General features: G+C 41.1%; 1 protein-coding gene across 5 annotated transcripts in view; it reads right to left on the bottom strand.

Annotated features, from left to right (window-relative positions):
- The window catches only part of SLC16A9 (solute carrier family 16 member 9), a 48,483-nt gene extending 25,374 nt beyond the window's left edge, over positions 1-23,109 (bottom strand). For 4 of the 5 annotated variants that reach the window (XM_025850335.2, XM_073886196.1, XM_073886197.1 and 1 more), the window contains exons 1-2: positions 22,877-23,017; positions 3,090-3,322 (exon numbers count right to left, since the gene is read on the bottom strand). In XM_025850335.2, the coding sequence (XP_025706120.1) occupies positions 3,090-3,285 (196 nt within the window). In that variant the 5' untranslated portion in view covers positions 3,286-3,322; positions 22,877-23,017. Of the gene's footprint in view, positions 1-3,089; positions 3,323-22,010 lie in introns of all 5 variants that reach the window. The other variant, XM_073886195.1, reaches the window with a different exon arrangement.
- Positions 23,110-23,460: the final 351 nt, after the last annotated feature.

Here is a 23,460-nt window from a genome sequence, read left to right as displayed (position 1 = left end):
ACACACACATACACACACATATGTATGTATGTATATAAAGCCCATCTTTATCAAAAAATGTATGAATCTGTATACACATATGTATACATTATATTTTATCAAAAAGACGCAAAGATGTCCATTTATGTGTTTTTTTCACCAGAATCAGAGTCAGTGGACACTCTTTTTCATCTTTTACATAGCATGAGCAATGCTACAACCAAGCAGAAACCTACAGTAGCTCCCTTTACAAAGTCAAAGCAAATCATACATTGGAGAATCATCAAAAAGTGCAAGGTTAAAATCTAAGTCAAGAGGGCTTAAGCCAGTGGTAGTTCCCAACTGCAAATCACTTTTTGGGCTTACAAAAATTCACATATGTGGACCCCACTATAGACTGACTGAATTAGAATGTCTGAGGGTCGAATAGTGGCTTTTACATGCTTAACTGTTTCTATAGATGATTCTAGCTACCTCCCTGGTTCAGGAGGAAGTGCTGATGATAACCATTTGGGTTACCAACACGAGCTATACTTTTCCCATTTCCAAGGTAGTATTAATTTGTTTATTTCTCTGTAGAACAAAGTTGTCAACAAAAGGCTGACATGGTTCACACACTGCTAGACACCTCTTGCTAATACTTCATTATCATGGTTTCCAGGACTTGTCCTTTAATTTATGCTCTGAAGAGCCAAGGGAGGCCAATATCACACATGTTCAGCAGACACAGACTAAAGTGCTCACACCTGTGCACACACACACACCTATCAGCGGTAGCTCTTCAGCCATCATTTCTTTCCTACCACTCCCTCACTCTCAAACCCTTGGTCTCTTTATTCTATGTTCACCGTCAAAGGGTATGATTAGCTGATCCAAGTGCCTCCTCGTCTAGCTGATGACCCTGAAGTTAAGTGGGACTTATACAAGGTAACTCAGCTAAATAATCTTAGTGCCAGGACTTGAACTAGCATTTGGCTTCAACTCAATGCTCCCCCCAGTACTTGTTTTCTCCCCTGACCTTTGGAGGGATGTTCTATTTCTGTAACCCCTCCATGCAGGGCTGGTTTCGTGGCCTTGAGACCACTGTGGCTGCACAAAGCTCAGCTCTTACAATGGCCAAGCCCTTGATTTACTGCTCTGCTGTTGCTGTCTTGAAATTCTTAATTTTTAACAAAGGGCCTTGTATTTTTATTTTGCAGTGGGTCCTGCAAATTACATAGCTGGTCCTGCCTACAAGGTAAGGGGGCCGCTCATGGCCCTTGAAGCAGTGGGAGCTTGGAGAAAGTGCAGAGCTGCAGTTCAGTTTCAGAATCTCAGCCTGAGTTCTGACCACCAGGGCCCCACCCATCCGAAGGAGCTCTCGGCTTCTCTGAACTCTCAACTCCTACCTGGACAGATTTAGTGAAAAAACTTGTTCTCTGAGTATGTGCTAACTGAGATATCATTTCCATTATCCCTGACCCTTGCTGGAAGATGAGGTAATGACATTTCTGTTTAACTTAGTATTTGCGGGGTGCCTGGGTGGCTCAGTCATTAAGTGTCTGCCTTTGGCTCAGGTCATGATCCCAGGGTCCTGGGATCAAGTCCCGCAGGGTCCTGGGATCAAGTCCCTCTCTCACTCTCCCTGCTTGTGTTCCCTCTCTTGCTGTGTCTCTGTCAAATAAATAAATAAAATCTTTAAAAGAAAAAGTAACTTAGTATTTGCTAATAGAAATGGTGACCAATTGGAGAACATTAAAAAATTCTGTCCTCTTCATACCAGATCATTTTCTAGAAATCAATACCTGCAAACCCCTATATTAACATATCAGTTATCATCCATTTGTACTTTGCAAACAATCTGCATTTTGAAAAACTCTTTCAAACAAATCTTGAGCAAACTCTTCCTGTTTCTCTTGAGTTCATAATGACAGTATTATTTTCATTTATTTAGTTATGTTTGGCAATCTTATCTGGCATGACCAGATGATCCAGCATTGTTTTTCAAGTCTTGCTTTTAATTTAACAAGGTAATACATTAATTGGAAGCAAATGTTTATGTTTTGTTTTAAGAAGTCCCCTTTAGTGATCAGGAAAGACAATATGTTCAAATGAAGGTACGGCTAGTGCATTTTGTTTTCATGAAATCATTTCAGAGCTGAAAAGTACCTTACAAATCACCACATTCAATGTCCTTATTTTCTCTGTATATTCCCATAGAACAGAGATTGTGATTTGCTCAATGAACCATGTCAACTTCATAGCACATAGGAAGAGACTCCAGGGCAACTGACGCCAAACCATCTTAGCATACCTGTGCTTCAATAGTTCCAAGTAAATTACGTGATCATTAAATACTGCTGCAGAGTTCAAACTATTACTTCAGAAACTGAAGTGCCATCTGATTTTCATCCTTTAAAGGTAAATGAAAACCTACTGTTCTTTCTAAAGATGATAGGAATCACTATTACATCATATATAAATGTTTATGAAGAACATTTCTCTTGGAGACAAAATACATCACATCTGTCATGCATAACACTGCATTAGAATTCTGAATAGAATCGCCATTGTGAGATGGGACTACCCCTTGCCATGTCACACTTCTCTTATGAAGGGGACACAAATGATGTTCATACAATTTGATCACAGTGTACCTAAATCGCAGAGGAGTAATTTTGAATCATACAGGAACTGCTTACGACTGCCTGACATCATGTGGCCCTTTGGTCACCAGCATTCACTGGACACACCTAGATCTATGCCCTCATGTCCATGTGTCATTTGTACTCATGGAAGTATGTGTGTCTCTCACTAAACTGTGAGTCCTTTAAGGGCAGGAACAGTGTGTTTACTCTCCATCTTTTTTTATAAAAAAAGTCTAGTACATCTAGTACACTGACTGGCACATAACAGCAAATAAATGGATAAAGAGATGAATGAAGATCTTATGGAACCCTGTATTTTCACATAGATTTATTATAGTGAAAGGGTACTACAATCTCAATGAAAGCAGGGAAATATGTTATACTTAAAAAAAATATCCTCCTATGCCTTGCACAGTGTTGGTGATGCAACAAATCTAATTAAATGATAAAGGAGTGAGGAGAAGCATAAATTTATCCACTTACTTGCAAGCAAGCCAACTCCACTTGCAAGGGATCCGACCCAGGCTGTTCTTCCTTTCCCTTCACCAAAGGAGTCCAGCCATTCTATGTACAAGACTCCAACAGCCAACGGAGATCCGTAACACAAAAACTGAGTGAAAAAGGAGACAAGTACAATCACCCAGCCCCATCCACCATCAGGTGACTTTTTAAATTCCATTGTAAGGTAAGATCAAAGAGGTGTTCCTCCGTAGGTCCTAAGCAAAAACAAAAAGGAAAGAAAAGCATATTTAGAGTATAGTAGGGCACAGTATTTTGGATTAAAAATATCTCCTCCTAAATTAAGTCATAAAAAGCTTCTCTAAAAATACACATGGAAAAGCATAAAATATCACTGACATCAACTTTAAATTTTTTACTGATTTGAGTAAAGAATACATCCACATGGTTCAAAAAAAATTTTTTTATTATAAAAAGGCACAGAGTGAAAACCTTGTCCCCATTCACCAGGTTTGGTCTTTTGTCACATGTTGGCTTCTCCAGGAAGCAGACCCTTAGTAAGAGAAAGGTTTTTGGGAACTGTTTTATTCCTATGGAAGGTAACAGGCAGGAGAGGAAAAAGGTAAGCTGCCATGTAGTATCAAGGAAGGGAACTTCTAAAGAGTTACTCTGAGTTAGGCACGGAGAGTTGGCCCATTACACCCCCATGTTGATCATTCACCAGATTTAGGCCATTCAGGGAGTGCGCATGACCATAAATGAGGGGGCTCCCTTCAAATGAGGCAGTCATTCCAGTAGGGCTGTCAGCTGAAGGCACCCTGCCAACAGTACTGTGAGCAGCTAGGGCAAGGAATCTCTCAGTCCCAAAGAGTCTGGAGGGGAATTGGCAGCACATCACAATGTCCACCAACTTGAGTCTCCTCCCAGACTTTCTTCATGAATATACAAGGAATTTTCCTCTTTTTTGACTAAAAATAGCATATTGTACATTCTATTCCAAACCTTGTCCATGCCCTTAACATCCCCAAGATTTTTCCCTATCGATACATAGACAGCATCCTTAGCCATTTTTTTCTTAACAAGCATGAAGTATCTCACCATATGACTGCATACTTATTTATTTACTGAATAGGCAAAATATTACACAGCCTTTTAGTCTCTTTAGATGTTTGGCTATTGCTATCACATGTTATCTAGTTTATTATCTAGATTATTATCTAGTTCAAGAATGAAAAAGAGGGACCAAAAGTATGTAGCCCACACCTAACTATTTCCCACCTAACTCCCATATCCTCCACAAGAAACCAATGCTTCTTGTTTCTTGTATATGCTTCTAGAGTTTGTTTATGCATACATTGCTAATTCAAATATAGATTTCCTCTATTTTTTACACAAAAATAGTATGATATATACATATGTATCTGTATATATCTTGCTTTTTTTCACTTGACAAACAACCTGAAGATCTTTCCCATCGATGCATAGTGACCTTCCTTATTCTCTTCTTTGTGCTGCCTTGTGTTTCAGTATAGGGCTTTCTCTTAATTCAACCAGTTCCTTGTGATTTACAATGAAAACAACTCTGCAGTGAATAACCTTACATATACATATATCTTTTGCATACATGCACATCTGTTAGGTAAAGCCCAAAAGAGGAATCGCTGAGTCAAAAGGTAAGTACATTGTAATTGTAACTAGAATTACAAAATTGGCTTCAAGGGATTAAACCAATTTATGTCATCCCCAGCAATTTGTGGTATGTCATAAAACTTTTGGATTTTTTGCCAATTTGGTAACTGTAAAAAAGTATTTCGTTATAGATTGAAGTTGCATTTTTCAGCATCCCCTGAATATTGTATGTCATTTCATAGATGAAAAGCCATTTGCAATTCCTATCTAATTCTTGGGTATGTATATATGGGTGTATTTCTGGATTTTCCATTCTGCTCCATCAGTCTGACTATTCACTCACCATTACCACATTAGTTTAATACTAAGTTTAAGGTAAATTTGTAAATTGATTTTAGGCAAACTGATCCTTTTATAATGTTGAGTCTTTCTATCAAAGAACATGGTATGGCTTTGCATTTGTTCAAGTCTCCTATTGTGTTCTTAATGTTTAAAGTTTTCCCTAACATTTTTTTTATTTTAAATATTCTATTCTTTTTGCTAATATTATAATTGGGGTTATTTCTTTGTCTTTTGTTTGTGTGTGTAAAAGTTATTGATGTCTACATGTTAATTTTGTGTCTCACTACCTTACCAAATTCTCTTGTTTGCAGTAGATTTTTGGACAATTCTCTTGGGTATATACAATATATAATACAATAAAGTTACACAATCAACTACAAACAGTGATAGTTTTACATTTTTATTTTGAATTTTTATACTTCAGATTTCCTTCTTTTGCCTTTGCATCGAACAGGACATACAGGATAATGTTAAATAATAAGGGTATATGTCTCTGTCTGGTTCCTAACTTAGTCGGAACACTTTCAAATGCCAAGGTGCTGCCTCTGGGGCTTAAATCAATTTATTTCACAAACTAAGAAAACACTTATATTTCTCTATCTTTGAGTGTTATTATAAAGGATGCTTACTATGTTTTATCAAATGCATTTCTAGTGCACAGGGAGATGATTATGATCTCCTCCATAAAACTTTTAATGTAATAAAATCTGTATTTTCTTTTTTTTTTTAGATTATTTATTTATTTGTCAGAAAGAGAGAGCTAGAGAGAGCACAAGCAGGGGGGAAGCAGCAAGCAGAGGGAGAAGCAGGCTCCCCGTTGAGCAGGGAGCCCGCTCTGGGGCTTGATCCCAGGAGTCCAGGATCATGACCTGAGCCGAACAAAGGCGCTTAACTGACTGAGCCACTCAGGCGCCCTCAAAATGATATTTTAAAAGAATTTGAAAATATTACTTCTTTCAAAGTTCTAAAACAGTTTACATGGCATGGATTAGGAGGCCCAAGCCTTGACCTCCCTGTCCCCACAGGGCTTCCCACTTAATCTATACTTCCTATGTCTCTGCACCATGTCAGGTTTACAGTTTCAACAGGGTCTACTTTGACCACAGATTTTTCTAAGCCATTCCCTTGGCTGTGATTCCATCAGATAATAGCTAAAGACAGTGGAAATTATCATTCATCCATTCATGCATGTCCCTAATTAGATGGTGGAGCATTTGGCTACCTTAAGAGAGTCATAGTTACACCCATCAATTTATCTGGGCTTCAGTGAATTTCTTCACTTTGACATTCAGAACACTAGGCAAAAATCACGTCACCACCCGCCACAGGCCTTTGTATAAATTAACTTTCAGTATTTCATAACTGAAAACTGGAAGATGTTACAATTTGCACACAAGACTGTAGAGTCTAAAAGCCAGCCTCTCAGACCAAATGATTGTGTTAGCAGACAGAATAGTGCAAACTTCCAAATATCTAAATCCTTTGAAATAATCAGATATGTCCCTTCATCAGAAATTAACTCTTTCTAGTACCTACTCTACTGTAAAAGCAAACAACATAATTCTGGTCCTTCTAATGACAATTTGGTACTTTGCAATTTTTCTTGGTCAAAATCCCTTTTAAAGAAAATATACTCTTGATTCCCAAAACTAGATACTATATAATAACAATAGCCAAACCTCTAAAGAGACTAAAGGGTTTTATAAGAACAAATGCATATGAGACTGTCCTTCATTTAAATCTTAAAGTTACAGCACTTCAGGAAAAGCACACAATTACATAGGCAAAGTACCAGAATCATGAAGAAAGCCAGTATTTTCTGGAGGGTGGGAAGAGTGAACGGGTGAGGAGTATCTCCCTTGCCAGTGCCCAGACTTAAGTAGACAGAAATGCCTTTATACACAAAATACCTTGGCCTTGCTTTACTCTGCCTTGCCTTGGGTGACATTTCAACACATAGGACAAGAGCCAGAAAATTCTTCTCACCGTAAACATTTGGGAGAACAACCTTTGAAATACAAAGCTCCCGTGTATATCAACTCTGACTAGAAAGACAAGTTTTTATAAAGAGTTGGCCAAGAGCTTCTGACCTTTAATTGTCTCATAGTTTGATATACATGTGCTCTCTATAGAACATGCTGAAAAATACCATTTCATGATTTCTTGTTTTCTGTCAGGGTAACAAATACATTTCTCCTACAGTTTCCTCTATTCCTTAGGTGTTTCTCACCTAAGGAACTATATATTCTGCAAGGTGATTTCACGAATAGACTAATCTTTATTTCCCCCCTTTTGTAATGGCTCCCAATTTCCTTTGGGGGACTTAGGTCTTCTCTATGGGTAGAGAGCTGGTAGGACTGTTGATCAAGATTCCTTGATCTTGATCTATAGAATAGTACCTGATCCAAGCAAGGGCAGGAGAACCTCTCTCCCAGGTTTCTGAATCTTAGGTGAAATGCCATAAGGAAAAAAAAATAGACATTTGAAGTTTATTGATTGCAAAGGTAGCACATTGAAGAGACCCTCTGTCAGTTCCTACTACTTTGACTACCTAGGAGATACCCAAGATTGGCTTCTCCAGCTTTTCATTTCACCCTATGAGCAAACCCAATAAATTAATTTTAAGTTAGCTGGTGTTTGTTTCTTTTACTTAGAACAGAATAAACAAATTTGAGTATGCAGTGATTTCAAGTTGGATTGTATCAACTTTCTATACCCCACTTGCTTCCATTTGGGCCAAAGGGTAAGTTTAGGAATATAGTCTATGGCCTCATAATATAGGAAATATAGATATGCCATAACTTTTTTCTGAAATTTCTTTATTATCCTTCCTATTCATATCTTATGATTCAAGTGATAAAAATCTCTTCTCTGGCATTTTTTTTAAATAAAAACTTGAAATTAACCGAAATTTCCACTAAGCACACTTATACTAATGTCTACAGAAATACAGCATTATAAAAGTGATCTTTATTCAACAGGTTTTTTGATCACTTACAAATTAAATTATATTGCACTAGATACCAAGGTAAATCAGAAGAAATATGACATGGCCTTTGCCCTCTAGGAGCTTATACCCCAGTTAGGAAGGTAAGAGCATGTGATCTTTGAGTGCCAAAGAGGTGGCCAGCTCTTAAAACGTTTGGGAGTCAGAAGGGAAGGAAAGCGGGAGTGAAAGGCCTTATGAAGTAAGTTGGTCCTAAAGAACAATGGAGAGATTCAGGAAAGCATGGCACTGGCAAGAAAACAACATGAACTTGGGTGTGGAATCAGGATAGGCCTACTACACTTGGTGGAAAGTACAGAAGACAGGTCTTAGAGGGCTCAAGGAGGAAAACAAGATTAGAAAGGTAGCACCCTCAGTTGAAATTTAAGAAGAAAGTGTATCCGGAAGCCTATACTTATAACCCCAAGATAGGATTTTTTTTCATACTTTACATGATATATGCTGGCATTAATAACCCACTTACATTATCTAAGTGATGGATTTTTTTGTCCTAAAAAATAACAAGATCTGTAAACATAAGAGAGTGTTATTTTATTTGGACTAGTGTTCCATGAGTATATTCCAAGTTTGGGGCTCTTACTCATTTAACTGTATGAAGTTATGCTTCTAGGAAACAATACACTGTAGCATATTCTAGTACATTCTTTGAAAATTTAGAATCTTTTTAAATCAGAGTGTTCACAGACCCAGACTTTGCATGACAAGACACCTTATAAAACTCAAAATTATAAGCCATTTTGAGAAGACCATTCTTTGTCACACTATGATCTAAGGGAACATCACAAAATTAACATTAACTTATCATTTAAGTGTACTTCTTATTTTTAGTTTAAACATTAAATATGTTCTACATATTATAAACCTCGTTTGGAGTGGAGAGAGAGGACAGCATGAATAAAACTCACCATAACAAGATATTATTACTCAAGAAAATCAGATTATCGTAGTATAAAGGACAGTGTATCTCTTAACGCTAGAATTTGTTTTGTCAGAGGGCAAATTCCAAGCTACTTTCTTTGGAAAATGAAAGGGACTGTCTATGAAAATCTACATTTTACTCATGATGTTTAAATTCTAATACCTTAGATTGCATTTAGTTCTGTGCAAATAATGCCAATCCTTTGTTATTTCCTTAAGCCTACACTGGCTGAAAATGTTTATTCTCCACATATAGGATCCCAGAATTGCATATTTGACATTTATAAACATTCACTGTTAACACAGAAGCTTTCTGTCCCTCTAGTGTATACATACATAGTATACCATTTTTTGCCAAATTGGGAGTGATTTATAATTGATCTTATTTTGAGTTGATGGTCCCTCTTGCCTTTGTTACCCCCCCCCCAATAATCATTCTCTAATGACCCCTTTTTTACTGTGACCTACATCTCGGTAAAGATTGCTGATACATTTTTTGCTCAAATCATAGGCAGTAAAATCAGAACTTTTTTTTTTTTTTAATCTCAATCACTGCCAAATTACCTGGTGCTAAAGCTTTTTTTTTTTTTTTTAATTAGGAGCCTAGGATCATGTGACCATGTCCTTGTGGGGAAAATGGTTGATTCCAGGTTGGTTTTGTCTTGACCTGGTCATCCATCAGCTGTATCAAAAGTCTAAGTCACCCTGGGCTTCGTGACCTTCCTCAGTTACATTGATGCTACTCTTGTTAAATGAAAGGCTCTAAAACACAGGCCAAGATGAAACACCGGCCCATCAAGGTTAGGCACATGGTTTCTTTTTTGGGGTAATGAAAATGTTTTCAAATTATTTTAAAATCTTTTTAAAGTAGATTATGGTACGGCTTGCACAACTCCTGAATAAAATCTTATTTTGACGTGTAGCTCCTTGAACAAAGGAGTAACAGAAAGCAAAGCTGCTTTCTGTTCAGGTGCAGGAATGACCACACATCATAAAAGAAGAATCTAAGCAATGAAAATGAAACATAAGTTCAGGGTTTCCAAAGTACATTAGTGGTGTTTGGATGTTTTATGTATACACACAAGAAAGACGTAAAGAAAATGATAAGTGTGTTAACATTTTCAATTGCTTAATAGCTTCTCTTTATTCCTCTCAATTTTACCATAAAGATGGGGTAGAGAGGAAGAGGGAAATTTTTCTAGCACGTGGTTCCAGAATTTTAGGACCTTTGTTATTGCATATATGTATTTGGCTTCCAATCTAGTCTATGCTACTTACCATGTGTTTTTGAGCCAATTACTTAATGTCTTTGAGCCATACTTTTCTAGTCTTAAAATGGGACTAACAGGGAATTTCAAGTGCAAAGCTCAGTGCCTAGCACACGGTAAAAAGTTTTAATAAATGTTAGCTATTACTTTAAAAACCATAAAGAATTCCTGGTCACTTGATAGCCTTCTTAAAGAGTAGTTACTAGTTACTCATGCGAGAGAGTTTTATAGCAACTAGTTACTGAATCATATTTAAATCTAGGGTTTCTAAGACTTTTTAATCTTTAGTTATCTCTTGATACTTAGAAAATTTAAACCAAGATCTGGATATTGCCAGATTCCAACTTGGAATAATTTAAAAATCACGTTTACCACCAGATTGTTTCCTTTTATTGCAGGTTCAAGGCCTAAGCATTTTTAGTGTGTTAGAACCTCAGAAATAGCATTTTTTTAAAAAATCACCCTGTGATTCTGACGGAGGTCACCCACAGACACATTCTGAAAACGGTTGCCCAGCCCCCGTGGTTCTTGATGGGAAACATCTGGGGAGCTTAAAATATCTGTGATGGACAGCCCACCCCACCCTGATCTGGGGTAGGGTCCAACCCTCTCTGTCAGTCTAATGTGCAGCCAGGGTTGAGAATCACCGTCCTATAGGAGAGAACAACCTCTGACCAACCGTCACATCTTCTTTCCCAGTGGAGAAGGGATACGGGCGAGTGACAGAGAGAGAGAAGAGGTTAAGAGCTGGGGATGAAGGAGGAGACTGAAACACGTGGAAACTCGTACCTGAGCCCACCCACCCCAGTGCGGCAGCCAGCACTTGGCTGTTCTTTTAGCTCAACCCCGTCATTTATAAGATGGTCAAGGACAAAGCTTATTTACCCCCAAATCTCCATTGATCAAAAGCAAAAATTCCTATAGGAGTGAGGACCATGACGATGTTATTTTCTTGATTTTCTATAAAACATTTGAGAAAATGCAAAAGGTGATTATTGTCTATGATACAAAATTTAAAAGATGATTACATCCATTTATCTGAAGATTTGCAAAAGGTTTTTTTAATGAAAATAGGAGAAAATAGTGTCAGAAAGTGTATCAACTCAAAAAACAACCTCCAACATGTTAATGTGCCCTAGTGAATTGGAAGGCTATTAGACAAGTAAGCATCTCTCTCCAAAGAATCCTAACTTTACAAAACAAGAGAGCAGAATAATTGGACCTTCCCAGGAGAGCGTGGCTTTTATTTTTCTAGCCACCCCAGCATACAGAGGGAGAACAAAGGAATGGATGGTTGCCTGCTCACTCTTCATTTGTGACATTTGGCTCTGTCCCCACTGGTAGCGGCAATGCTGTTAACCCCACACTTTGATGTGGCAACTCCCCAAAATCTGTTGGCTGGTTTCCAGGCTGGAGAATGAGCAGAGTTCCACCCTTGTGTCTCCAAAGAGACCAAGTACACACCATTGCCAGCCAGAAGAGAGAAAAATTTTCCTGTCTCTTTCCCTCTGTCCCAAATGGCCAAGCCTGGGCACACTACTTCTAGAGAATCATTTGATGACCCATAATGCCACCCTTCTGCAGTACAGCGGCCCAGGAAAAACCTGCAGAGAAGCAACTCCAAAGCTCTCCAGGCAGTTGTTGCAAAAATGGTCACCCCACTTCTCTGGGTCCAAGTCACATGCCCCAACAGAGGGCATCTGCAGTCCCCAGCCTCTGCTGTCCCCAACAGAGCAGGCCTCCGGTTGGCAGGTAAAACTGAGCAGATTCTAATGATGATGATAATGCTGCGGCTGATGGTGATAATTCTAATAAAGCTGTCAGCAGAATGATGGAGTCACCTATTAGTTGGTTCACATTAGCCAAGCAGTCTTTCAGTTTGAGGAAGGCAGTGGGAGGGAAGCTGGGATCTTCTAGTAATGGTATTATGTGGTCCCAAGAATGGTTAGTAGGATTCCCACTTTTCTGTTATGTCAGTAGCTATAGCTTCAGACAAGTACATACACAGATATTTATATCTATAAATACAGGAAGACATATATTCTAGAAAATTTAGCATAAGGAATTAAGAGTGTGGGCTTGGGTCCTAGACAACCTGGGTGCATATCCCATCTCTGATACTAGCCAAGAGTGTGACTTTCAGCAAGTTACTGCAATATCTCTGTGCCTCACTTTCTCCATCCATAAGGGGGGGGGATGACAGTACTTACTTCATCAGACTATCGTGATGATGAAATGAGTTAGTTTATGTAAAGCACTTAGCACAGTGCCTGTACATCGTACTTTCAATGTAAATTATTATTTCTTGTCCTTTTAAACATAATTGCTTGTCATAAAAATATTATTTTTTATCTTGGCAGAGATCCTCTCAAAATCTGAAAGTACTATCACTACAAATACCGCCGGCCAGAACCACGCCCCCCTTCCCTGTCACAACAGTGCGCGCGCACGCACACGCGCACGCACGCACACACGCACGCACGCACGCACGCACACTCACTCCACTACCAGATTCCTCCCTCCAGAAGAAAAAAAAAAGGATCTGGAAATAACATTTTCCGCATCTCGGATAATTTCCTGACAGTAAGAGAAGGTCAGCAAAGGGAAGAGGGAAGTCTCAGCGAGGAAAGAACACACGGACAAGGACCGTCTGCTTAGGTCACCAACAGCCAAGAAAAGACAAAACAAAGAGGTGCTGAAGTCCAAACGAGGTTTGCTTTCATCTCCTTTCTTTTGTTCTCTTTCTCCCTTTTCATTTCCTTCCTTCCTTTCCTTCCCAACTCAGGAAGCCACACAGCTTTCCAGCACCTTTCCCAGCCGCTGCTGTACTTATGGGTAGAGTGGAGGTGAGCACTGATCATCAGAGTTGACAAGCGACTTTTAAAGTCAACTCCTTCGCCTCTTAAAGCACTACATGAACTCAAGCTCCTCTTTGTATTCTTCATACCCCAGTTTTCTATTCTTCCCAGTTCAAAAAACTGCTTTCTTATTCCAAAGACTCCTAAGGTCTTCCTTTCTAAACCAGTTCTCAAGATAAGGTGGTAACTCTTTGTGCATCAAAGGGGCAAATGAAGAACCCCATATTAAGGTTGTATCTCCACTTGAGCTTGTTTCTAATCATCAAAGCATCCTAAGCACGCTTATTAAGCACGTACTTACACACTAAGCATTAAGACCTGTAGGGGATTGCAAACCTGACTACACAGCAGAATCACCTTGGGAGCTTAGGAATGACCCATGCCTGGGCCCACCCTCCAGCAATGAAAACAGAATCTCTGGAGGGGAGCCAGGTTGTTAGAGACCTCCAGGTGATTTTAACATGTGGTTGTTGAGGAAAAGAAGGGGGCAACAGCACTATAAGCCATCTTAAATAACTGCGCATCCTAATGTACAATCATAAAATGAAAGACTTGGCTGCTTTTAGTTATTTAAATTGATTTTTTTTTTACCCACTTCAATCATGGCTACGGAAAAATACTTCAAAATGTCCTTAAATCCCAAAAATGATACCATACTTTCTTAGGTATTCCCTAAACAGTGGACTTAAGAAAAGTTTCTAAGGTTTAAATGTACTACTTAGTCATATCATGGAATAACTTCTAATTACAATTTTCTATTAATGCTTTCTGTATATCAGACACAGTGCCAAGGACTTCCAAATGTTATCATTTTTTTTTAAGATTTTATTTATTTATTAGAGAGGGAGAGGGAGAGAGAGAGAGAGCATGAGCACAAGAGCACAAGTGGGGGCAGGTGCACAGGGGGGGAAGTAGACTCCCCACTGAGCAGGGAGCCCATCATCGTCACCGGGGTCTTGATCCCAGGACCTTGGTTGGGATCAGGACCTGATCTGAAGGCAGACGCTTAACTGACTAAGCCAGCTAGGCACCACTCAAGTTATCTTTTTAATTTGCATACAACTCTACATAAAACTTAGGTAGGTATTAATAATCCTCATTCTACCCCACTGTCCATTGGCTTTTTGTCAAATTCTATTTAAAGGGGAGTTCTATTTAAATTCCATTTAACCTGGGGAGTTATCACCTAATGTAGGTTCATAAAGTAGTCTGTATGGTTGCATTCTTTTACTTCAGGAAGTTGATGGTAAACTTTTTTTTTTAATGGATATACCTTATTTTTTTAAAGATTTTATTTACTTAGAGAGAGAGAGCATGCGAGTTAGGGGTCGAGGCGCAGAGGCAGAGGGAGAGAATCTCAAGCTGACTCCACACTGATGTGGGTCTCAGTCTCATGACCCAGAGATCATGACCTGAGCCAAAACAAAGAATTGCCACCCAGGCACCCCTTTAATGGATATACTTTAATATGACTAAATTTGCTAACATCACCCAGGGGCTGACAATGAACAAACTGATGTCTAAATAATAATAATATTTTGACTACCTTGGGACCTTTGAGAAAAATACACAGAATATCATGGTCTTCAAATCTCCCTTGGCCTTTATTCTTAAAAGTCTTTACCAAAGACATTTCTATTGATTTCATAAAAATTTTTAATACTTTCATAGCACAAAAAACACTAAACACTACTAGTCAAATCAATATACATTTAGAACCAGCATTAATCACCCTATACTTCCATGCTACGTTGCTTACACCTCTCTTTTCTTCTTATTTCATTCTGGCGTGCATTATAATTAGCCATTTACTCGCCTTCTTCCCTTTCTCTTCACTAACAAAAAATTCCTGAGCTCAGGGCACATCTTATATTCTTTAGGTTCTTTCTGCATCTATGCATAAAATAGGCATTCAATCAATATTTGTTGAATGTAATAGAAAAGAGTATTAAGCTACAGTTTGGGAAGCAATGCCAAGTGGTGGGCTAGAGCAGTGTTGTCCAAACTGCAATGCATCCCAGGTCATGAAATCAACTGTGGATTGTGAGTACATTTTTTTTTTTAATTGGAATTTAGAATAGAACAAAATAGGTAAGAATCAGAAATGTAAGAAAGCTCCTACATGGCGGTGAGGGCTCAGTGGCAGTATGGGAGACTGTGCCTCAGTGTTTGTGCCCGTGTGTGTGTGCAGGGCTGGGCGCACAAACACATTCCACTGAAGTTCAAGGTCAAAACCACCGCAAGTCCCTGCGCTAGAACACGGACCCTGGAGTAATTTCTCTGGGGTTTGTGGTTGAACTCGGCCATTAGCCGCATGACTCAGCAAGTTCACGACCTTCCCAGTTTCTTCATCTATAGAATGGAAATAGTAAGAGCTTCATCGTCCTAGGATTTTTAGGAGGAATATAGGAAAGAATCTCTGAAACACGAGGCCCGGGGCTTGGCAGAAAGCGAGTGCTTACAGTTCTCATTACTATTGTTGCACCTTTCACAGGTTTTCTTAGAAAAACTTGAAAGAACATGCTCCCTGCCTCCGCTTTCTCACCTCCTGACAATTCCTCAACTGTTCTCTGGTTCCCCTGTGTCCACACAAGAGAAGTGTTCTGGCTTCGGAGCCCCCAGCGCCTCAGCGCGGGGTCAGGTCAGGCTTGCACTCCACCACCCTCCTGACAGTGTCCCCCCATCTCTTCTCTGCAAACCAGGGCTCCCCTGGCTTTCCGGACCCACCTGACCCCACAAGCTCTCTAGCCTCACCGAGGGACCGCATGTCAGCAAAGGGTGGAGTCCCGCGTCTCGGTCCCCAGGTCTGCCCTCTCTTCAGAACTCCAAACCCACATGTCCAACCCATTTCTTATCATTTTCTCCATCAGGATCCCACCTGGCTGTGCTCAGGCCCCACTCAACACAGCCATAATTCCTCCTCCTCCTGAATTTCATCTGGAAAACCAACACAGCCAGGCTTTCATTTGCCCAAGCAGAAAGCCCCGTCTTCATCCCCCCGCCCCTCCTCCCCTGTGTCCCAGGTCAGCCAGGACCGGCCTGCGACCACGAGCTCTGCAGGCGGACTCTTCCTCTACTTCTTCTTTGCAAACCCCTCATGGCCACCTACTCATGGACCCTTCTGCTCTCTCCCCGCTGCGGTGCATCTGGCAGGCTGCTGCCAAACCAGGTTTTTCACTCATCATCTCAACTTCTGCCTCCAACTTCTCAGATCTCTCAGCGGTTCCTCACCACCCACAGTCTGTCCATAGTAGAGCACAAGTTTTCTGCTTAATTCATGAGTATAAGCACATAAGAAAATCCAAGATTTTTCCTTCCCTCATGGAGCTTACAGTCCCTCATCAATGAATAACATTATTCAAAACTTATAAAGGAAAATGAAAAATTAGTTTTACAAATCCATGTTTTGTCCATGTATTATTTACCTCTTTAAATACCCAGCAAGTTACTAGATTCCTTTTGTTTTCCTCTAACGATTTGCAACAATCCAGCCCCCAACCTACACCCTTCTAGGATGTCCCAAAAACCTGTGGTCCCCAAGCCATTGTCACAATTCAGCACTTGGGCCACGATCCGTCCCTACTCTAGAGAGGGGCCGGAGTGCCTCTCTCCAACTTGCTTACCGACAAACTCCTGCTTTTCCTTTAAGACTTAGCCTAAAATGTCTCCTCCTACTGTTGTCATCCTGACTCCCCAACAGTCAGTCTTTCCTCCTCTAAGACTCACACCAATTTGGACAATCTTGCTATTACAACATTCATCCCAATAAACCCAATATATTGTTATTATTTGTTACTATTTGATAACTTACAAGCCTGTCCCGCATCCCGAGCACAAGAATTGTGTTGGGCCCATAGTAAAAGCTCAATAAATCTTTATGAAATTAATGAATGCTAGAAAACCTACTTACCTAACTCTCCTGTATATTAAAATGATTAATCAAACATCTCTCATTCAACAAAATGAATTAAGTGCATTTAGAAGATACCGTGCATTTATTTAGAAGAAAATGAATTAGAAGGCATGGTGGAACCAAGACCATGTGGTCCCTGCCTCTATGGAGCTTAGAGGCTGCTTCCCATCATTGAATCTGAAGGACTAGCTAAATACGTGGGTAAAAATAAAGAAATTGTGGGGTTTTTTTAATTCAAATTTTTTTACCAATATAACATCAAATGGTATGTCTTTAATAGACAGTTACCTGATTGTCTCAGATTTGGTTTTAAATTTTAAACATGCTTGACACACTGAAGTGCAATAGGGGGCGGGGGGGAGGGGGGCGAGGGTGACACATTTCTGGAGCCAGAACTAGGACAAACTGTGGCTCAGAACTATCATCCAGAGCCTTCTGTTCCTCCTCTTGAAATCAGCTCCGTCTCAAGAAGATATGTGGTTTCTCTAAACATGCCATTCTTGTTTTGTTTACTCAAATGCTTCCTTCTCACCGTCAACATCTGCTCTGAACTTTTTCAGTTAGAGTCAGACTGTCCTGTTTGTAAAACAGCTCATTGACATAAAGTGAGGAACACATCTTAGCCAGTCAAATCTAAGACTGAGCTTTAAAAAAATTGTATTAAAGAATTTTCACTGCAGAGGATCCAGAGTTATTAAAAATAATTTAGGATTAGAATCATACACAAATCCATTACTTTTTGTTTTCACTTTTACTTTGTGGTCCATATAAATATATTAAAAAAAAAAAAACCTAAACTGCTGTATTAACACAACTCAAAAGCCAAACCCTTAATTCAGTTTGCAATTCAAGAACATTCCCAAATACTTCCAAGTTTAAAAAAGAGAGACAGACTACCCGGTGAAATTTTGCCAGGGTAAAGACAATGAAGATTTCTTTGTCCAAGCACCGTAAGCCAGGCTACAAATACAACTTGCCCTAGGGGGAACCAGGATCAATTTCCCAACTGGTTATTATCTCACACTGGGGTGAGAAGAAAGAGCAGGAGAAATAGCTCTGGGCCCTGGAATTAAATCACATTAATCATCCCCAAAAGGGATAATTAACACAAGTAATTAACTGCTAGAGGCTCTGAATTATGAAAACAGTATGACCATCAAAAAAAGGACATCCTTTGACTCTTTAAGGCCTTACAAATCAATCACAGCCCAGCACTTAGCAAAGAGCTCCTCCAAAGCTAAGTTATCCTCCAAAACATGACTTAGATATGGTGAGTACTGGGCTCTGTTTTGGCAAAGTGGAAGAAATAGGCTAGAGGTAACATGGATTGAGTATAGGATCATGGAAGACTAAAGCCAGAAGGAGCCTTAGGAATCATTTGGCAAATTGATCGCCCTCGGGCCAGATCTGATCCCTAGATCTCCAGAGGCATCTTGTTGGCCCGCACAATTTTTATTTTATTTATTTTATTTTTATTTTTATTTTACTTTTGGCAACTGCCAATGTTTTAAAACTGGAAGATTTCACATAAAAATCTGAATTTTTGGATTCTCTTGAAAATCCATCAGAAGATCTGGCAACACGGGGCCCTTATTCCCACATAACAGTTGGCTGGAACTGAGTAGCTTTCACCCTCATTGAATGGACGTGTTCTCTCCAGTTGCTTCCACTCTCTAACATCTCCCTGACACAGGACCAAGGCTGACCTGCATTTAGAGTTGCACCTGTGCTCTCTTCACCCTCTACCTATCATCTGCTTTGCCTGTCTCCCCCTGGGTGAACCCTGTGAACTTGCTACCACCAATCTAGGGGTAGCGTGGCTAGAGGAGAGGCCAGCACCATGGTCCCTCACTGACCAATCCAGTGAACAGTCAGTCACCTATTTCCAGTCCTGCTCTCAGGCTCAGAAGAGAAAATGGCCGAATTTGTAAACCACTCAGAGCCGGAGAAAAGATGAAAAGATCTAGATTTAACAGAGTTAAGAACAGGCAACATGAGAGCCAGACACTTATATACAGTTGGTATAATCATTTCCCTGCATCCCATACTGTTATCATGTTCCCTATGCCACTGGGCTCTTGTTTCAGCTTTTCTCTGAAGTAGTAGCTACTACTTGGGCCACGCTTTGAGTGATATGGTTTGTGTCATGATGACATCTACACTGATACGGTTTGTACGATGAGGATATCTACACTGGTGTGTTCTTTTGCTTAGTATATGTTCTGCATAATTTCCACATGATTATGTAGAGTTGTATCTGTTGTCTGAGTGCACTTGAGTATGTCACGTACAAATTAGTATATTTGCTGTATCACTTTCAGAATAAAAACTCAAGACACAAGGCAACATATATGGGATGCTGAAATACAAAAAGATCTAGTACATTTGGGAGGGTTATTGGGAATAATGAGAAGAATATTTGAAATTGACACTCTTCCAGAGAATCTGGCAGATCTGGTCTTTGTTTTTAATGTTGTCACATTCACTAATGTTTTTCTCATCCATATCTTATCTCTTCTCAAAGTGCTGAAGAGTTTCTTTTGAGTGTGTCATAAATGCACAAGATCATAGAACAGTTTGAAGATGTGTTAAAACATTTAAATGTCTCATCATGAATTTGTAAAGTAAAATTAATCAAATGATGAGTAATGTACAATATGATGACTAGAGGTAACATATTATATCATATATTTGAAAGTTGCTGAGAGAGTAGACCTTAAAAGTTCTCATCACCAAAACAAACTGTATGTGTGATGATGGATGTTAACTAAACTTATTGTGGTAATCACTTCACAATATATACATATTTCGAATCATTATGCAGTACATGTAAAAGTAATACAATGCTGTATGTCAGTTATAACTCAATTAAAAAACAAAATCAGAATGATGGGAATGAGGATGCAAGTTTAAAAATAGAGAAGTACTTCTACAGGTAGCAGGCCCAATTTCTAACTTCTTTTAACAAGTTATCCTGTATTATGTCCTTGTTACCTGATAGTTCAACAATAGTTCAAAGGATGGGCTTTTGAGAGATTTCTTGGCTTCAAATCCTCATCCCATCATCTATTTAGCTGAGTGACCTTTTTAAAATTATCAGTCTAAGATCAAAATTATGCCTTCTTCCTTGATGAAATAAGGTATGTGACTCACATGACATATCATGTTTAATAAACATTAATAATAAGTATTATTATTGGCAGTTGAAACAGAGAGCAGACAATGGCTCTACTCTGCATATTGCCCAGGAAAGTGGAGGTGTCTTCCTATCCAGAGTTCATCAAACCAAGAGTCGGTATACCATAAGACTGCAGATTTGGGGGAAAAACTGTCGGAATTATATAAAGCATTAAAGGCTATTTGAAACACATTACTCTTTTATAGTAATGTTAATAGGAAGCAAATACCATTGAGATTTTATCCACTTATTTATTTTAGGGTATAAACAAAACTGAACTTCAAGGTATAAACTACAGTTAAGGATGTATGTATAACTATATTGCTGGTATAAATAGTAATAACAATAATGATGTTCAATCACATTTTTAATTTCTTCATATGGCTTGTCATATTCTCCCCAATCTAGCCCCATCCTACCTCCCAGCCTTATCTATCTTAAATTCCAGGCTCCAATCACTCCAAACTACTCTGCTTCCTCTGGACACATTGGACTTCCAGAAATCTGTGCTATTTGCTTGTTCCAGCAAGGCTCCGTTCAATGGAGGAAATCATCTTCCTTCTTCAAATACCAGCTCAAATGCTACACCTGCTATGTAACTTTTTTTAGTTCTTAACCTTGAATGAAGCTTCCCTTTTCTCTGCCATTCAATAGCACACTAATGATGTTACTGCCATATGACTCCATTTATACTATCTTGTATTGTATATTTGTAAACATACCCATTTTTCCCACTAGACTAAACTCTTCGAAGGCAGGGACCATGTGTTCTTTGCTTGAACTTGGTTGTTAAGTTCTAGTTCAATATCATTATCTACAGGGAATACTTTGGTATCTGCAAAGAACCTCCCAAATAAAAGGCCAACTAGCTCAAAATATATGCACTCTTGCAATCTTTAACTAAAACTTAAGTCATTAGGTGAAACTTTCTTGAAAAGCTATACTTAACACAAACAAGACATTGTGCTTTTTTGCACCTTCCCAATTGGCTTTCTATACTCAATTGTTGTCTATAAATAAAATTCAAGAGATATCTCACTTGAGTAAAAGACCACAAAAACTGGGGGTTCAAGAGATTGGGGTGAGGAAATGAAGCTTGAAAATCTGGCCACATCTTTCTAATTGTCCTCTTCTAGCTCCTGTTTCACGACCAGATCCAACCCGAAGCACCATGCTCTGGTTTGTCTTGGTAGAGTTTCAGACCTCAACCAACCCACACCCTCACCTCCGTCCCTTCAGAGTCACAGCCAGAAGTTGGGAGAGATTCCTAGCTTCCTGATCCACTTCCTCTTATCACCTGTCCTTCCCTAGATTCATCCGATAGATATGAAGGATCCTTGTTCCCCCACTTGCCTACACACAAAAGGGAAGCAACAGAGAAGGATGTTCTTAATGGGGCTAAAATTATGAACTGTCCCAAATTTTCAGGTTGAACTATTTTATTATGTAATTTCCATTTCCTGGGCCTTTAAAAAAAAAATTTCTAGCAATGATATCGGTACTAACCCTGTTAGTGACACGTTATTTAAAAGAAGGTGTGATCATGTAATGAATATCGATACTTTCACTTCGGAATCTTCCCCAGCTTCCTCAGTCTTCTGCCTGAACCAGCCAGAACCGTTTGTCAGAGCTAAAGCAAACCTGAATCTAAGAAACTGTCAGGACAGACCAAATTAACAGTTTGATGGAACAACTAAATATCCTGGGGGGGGGGGGTGAATCCATCTGCAATCTGAACTACTGTACAGATAATTCGAGATTAAAAAAAAATACACCCAAACTAATTGTGACCCAGGAAATTGGTCCCAAAAATGTTATATTAAATAACTTACTGTATAAGTATATTATTTAGCGTAAATCCCGCCTAAACAGCCCGGATGCATTGATCTGTGCTGAATTAGAACTGGCAACCGAAGAAACATTGATCTGTTTTTGATGACCACATTTTAAATAGTTGTCAGCTCTTTCCAAAGCCTCTGGCGCTGCTGAAGCCAGAGTAGGTTACCCGGGGCGAGCCACAGATGGAGCGGTAAGCACCAAGTCCTCCCAGGTTCCCGCTCGGTGTCCCGGCGGCCGAGGTGCCCGTGCCTCCCGCGGCAGTCGCCCGGACTGACGCGGTGGTGCTGAACCTGGCGCGGCGGCGTACGCTCCGCCAACCCGCGCGCCGCCTTCCTCCCGGCCCCAGAGCACCCGGGGGCGGCGGCGGGCACCAGCGCCCCGGCGGGGTACCTGGAGGCCTCGCTGCCCTCTGAGAACCAGGGGGCCACCTGGTTGCATTCCCCCCAGCCCCCGTTCTGCCACGAGCAGCTGTCTCGGCAGTTCCGGGACAGACCTCCGCCCTGAGCCCGGTCCGTAGGCACCGTCCTTCCTCCAGGACCCCTTTCTGGCGGTCTTTTCTATCTCTGTCTCTGTCTTCCACCTCCGTGCAAAATGCGGCCCTCAGATTGCTGGGGAAACTTGCCCACCGCGGAGAAGCACCCCATCCGCAGGGGCGGGTATCAAGGGCCGGGCGTACCGAGGCCACTCAGCCCCCGGCACACACCCCAAACCATGTTCCAAAGTGCTTGGCCGCGGGTGACAGCGTCGCCGCCGCCGCCGCCTCCTGCTGCCCCGAGCCAGAGGAGTTACTTCTCGCCTCTGGGAGGCGAGGCAGCGCGGGCGGCCGCCGAGCACCCTCCCGCGAGCTCCGGCCCTTTACCTGGGTAGCGGCCTCGGGGCGCAGAGCCCCGGGCGAGCCGGGCGGGTGGTGCGGTGAGGACCGCGGCCGCCGCTCTCCCCTGCTGCTCCGGGCTGGCCGGGCGGTATTTATCCGGGGGCCCAGGCCCCTGCGAGAGTATTGGGCAATCGGTCCCGCTACGCGCGGCCCCGGGAGCCGCCGCCCTTTGCCCCCGCCGAGCCCCGCGGCGGCGGCGGCGGCCGCGTGCAGGGAGGGAGGAAGCCGGCCCCCTCCTCTGGGCTCCACCTTCTCTTCCTCCGTCTCCTCCTTCCCGGCAAGTTCTTCCCCGCGGTTTGCCCCCCTGTCCCTCTCCTTTGCGGGGCACCCTGGCCAGTCTGAACCGGTTGTGACTGCGCGGGTGGTTGGGGGAAGGAGGAGGAGGCGGAGGAGATGGAGGCGGAAAAGCGGGCGGTAGGGGCGCTGCTCCAGCTCTCGCGGCTCCGGCCCGGCTCGGGCCGGCCAGGCGGAGGGAGGGCACCGCCGGGACCGCGGCCCCCGCCCGGTCCGGGGCCACCAAGGCCTCGGGAGAGCCGGGCACCGCCGGCCACGCGCCCTGTCGGTGCGCA

This window comes from Callorhinus ursinus, unplaced genomic scaffold, assembly GCF_003265705.2.
Source record: "Callorhinus ursinus isolate GAN/ISIS: 27379988/994484 unplaced genomic scaffold, GSC_fseal_2.0 scaffold69, whole genome shotgun sequence".
In the NCBI taxonomy this organism is placed as follows: Eukaryota; Metazoa; Chordata; class Mammalia; order Carnivora; family Otariidae; genus Callorhinus; species Callorhinus ursinus.
Note: the sequence above shows the minus strand (reverse complement) of the source record. Positions and strands in the feature narration are given on the sequence as shown.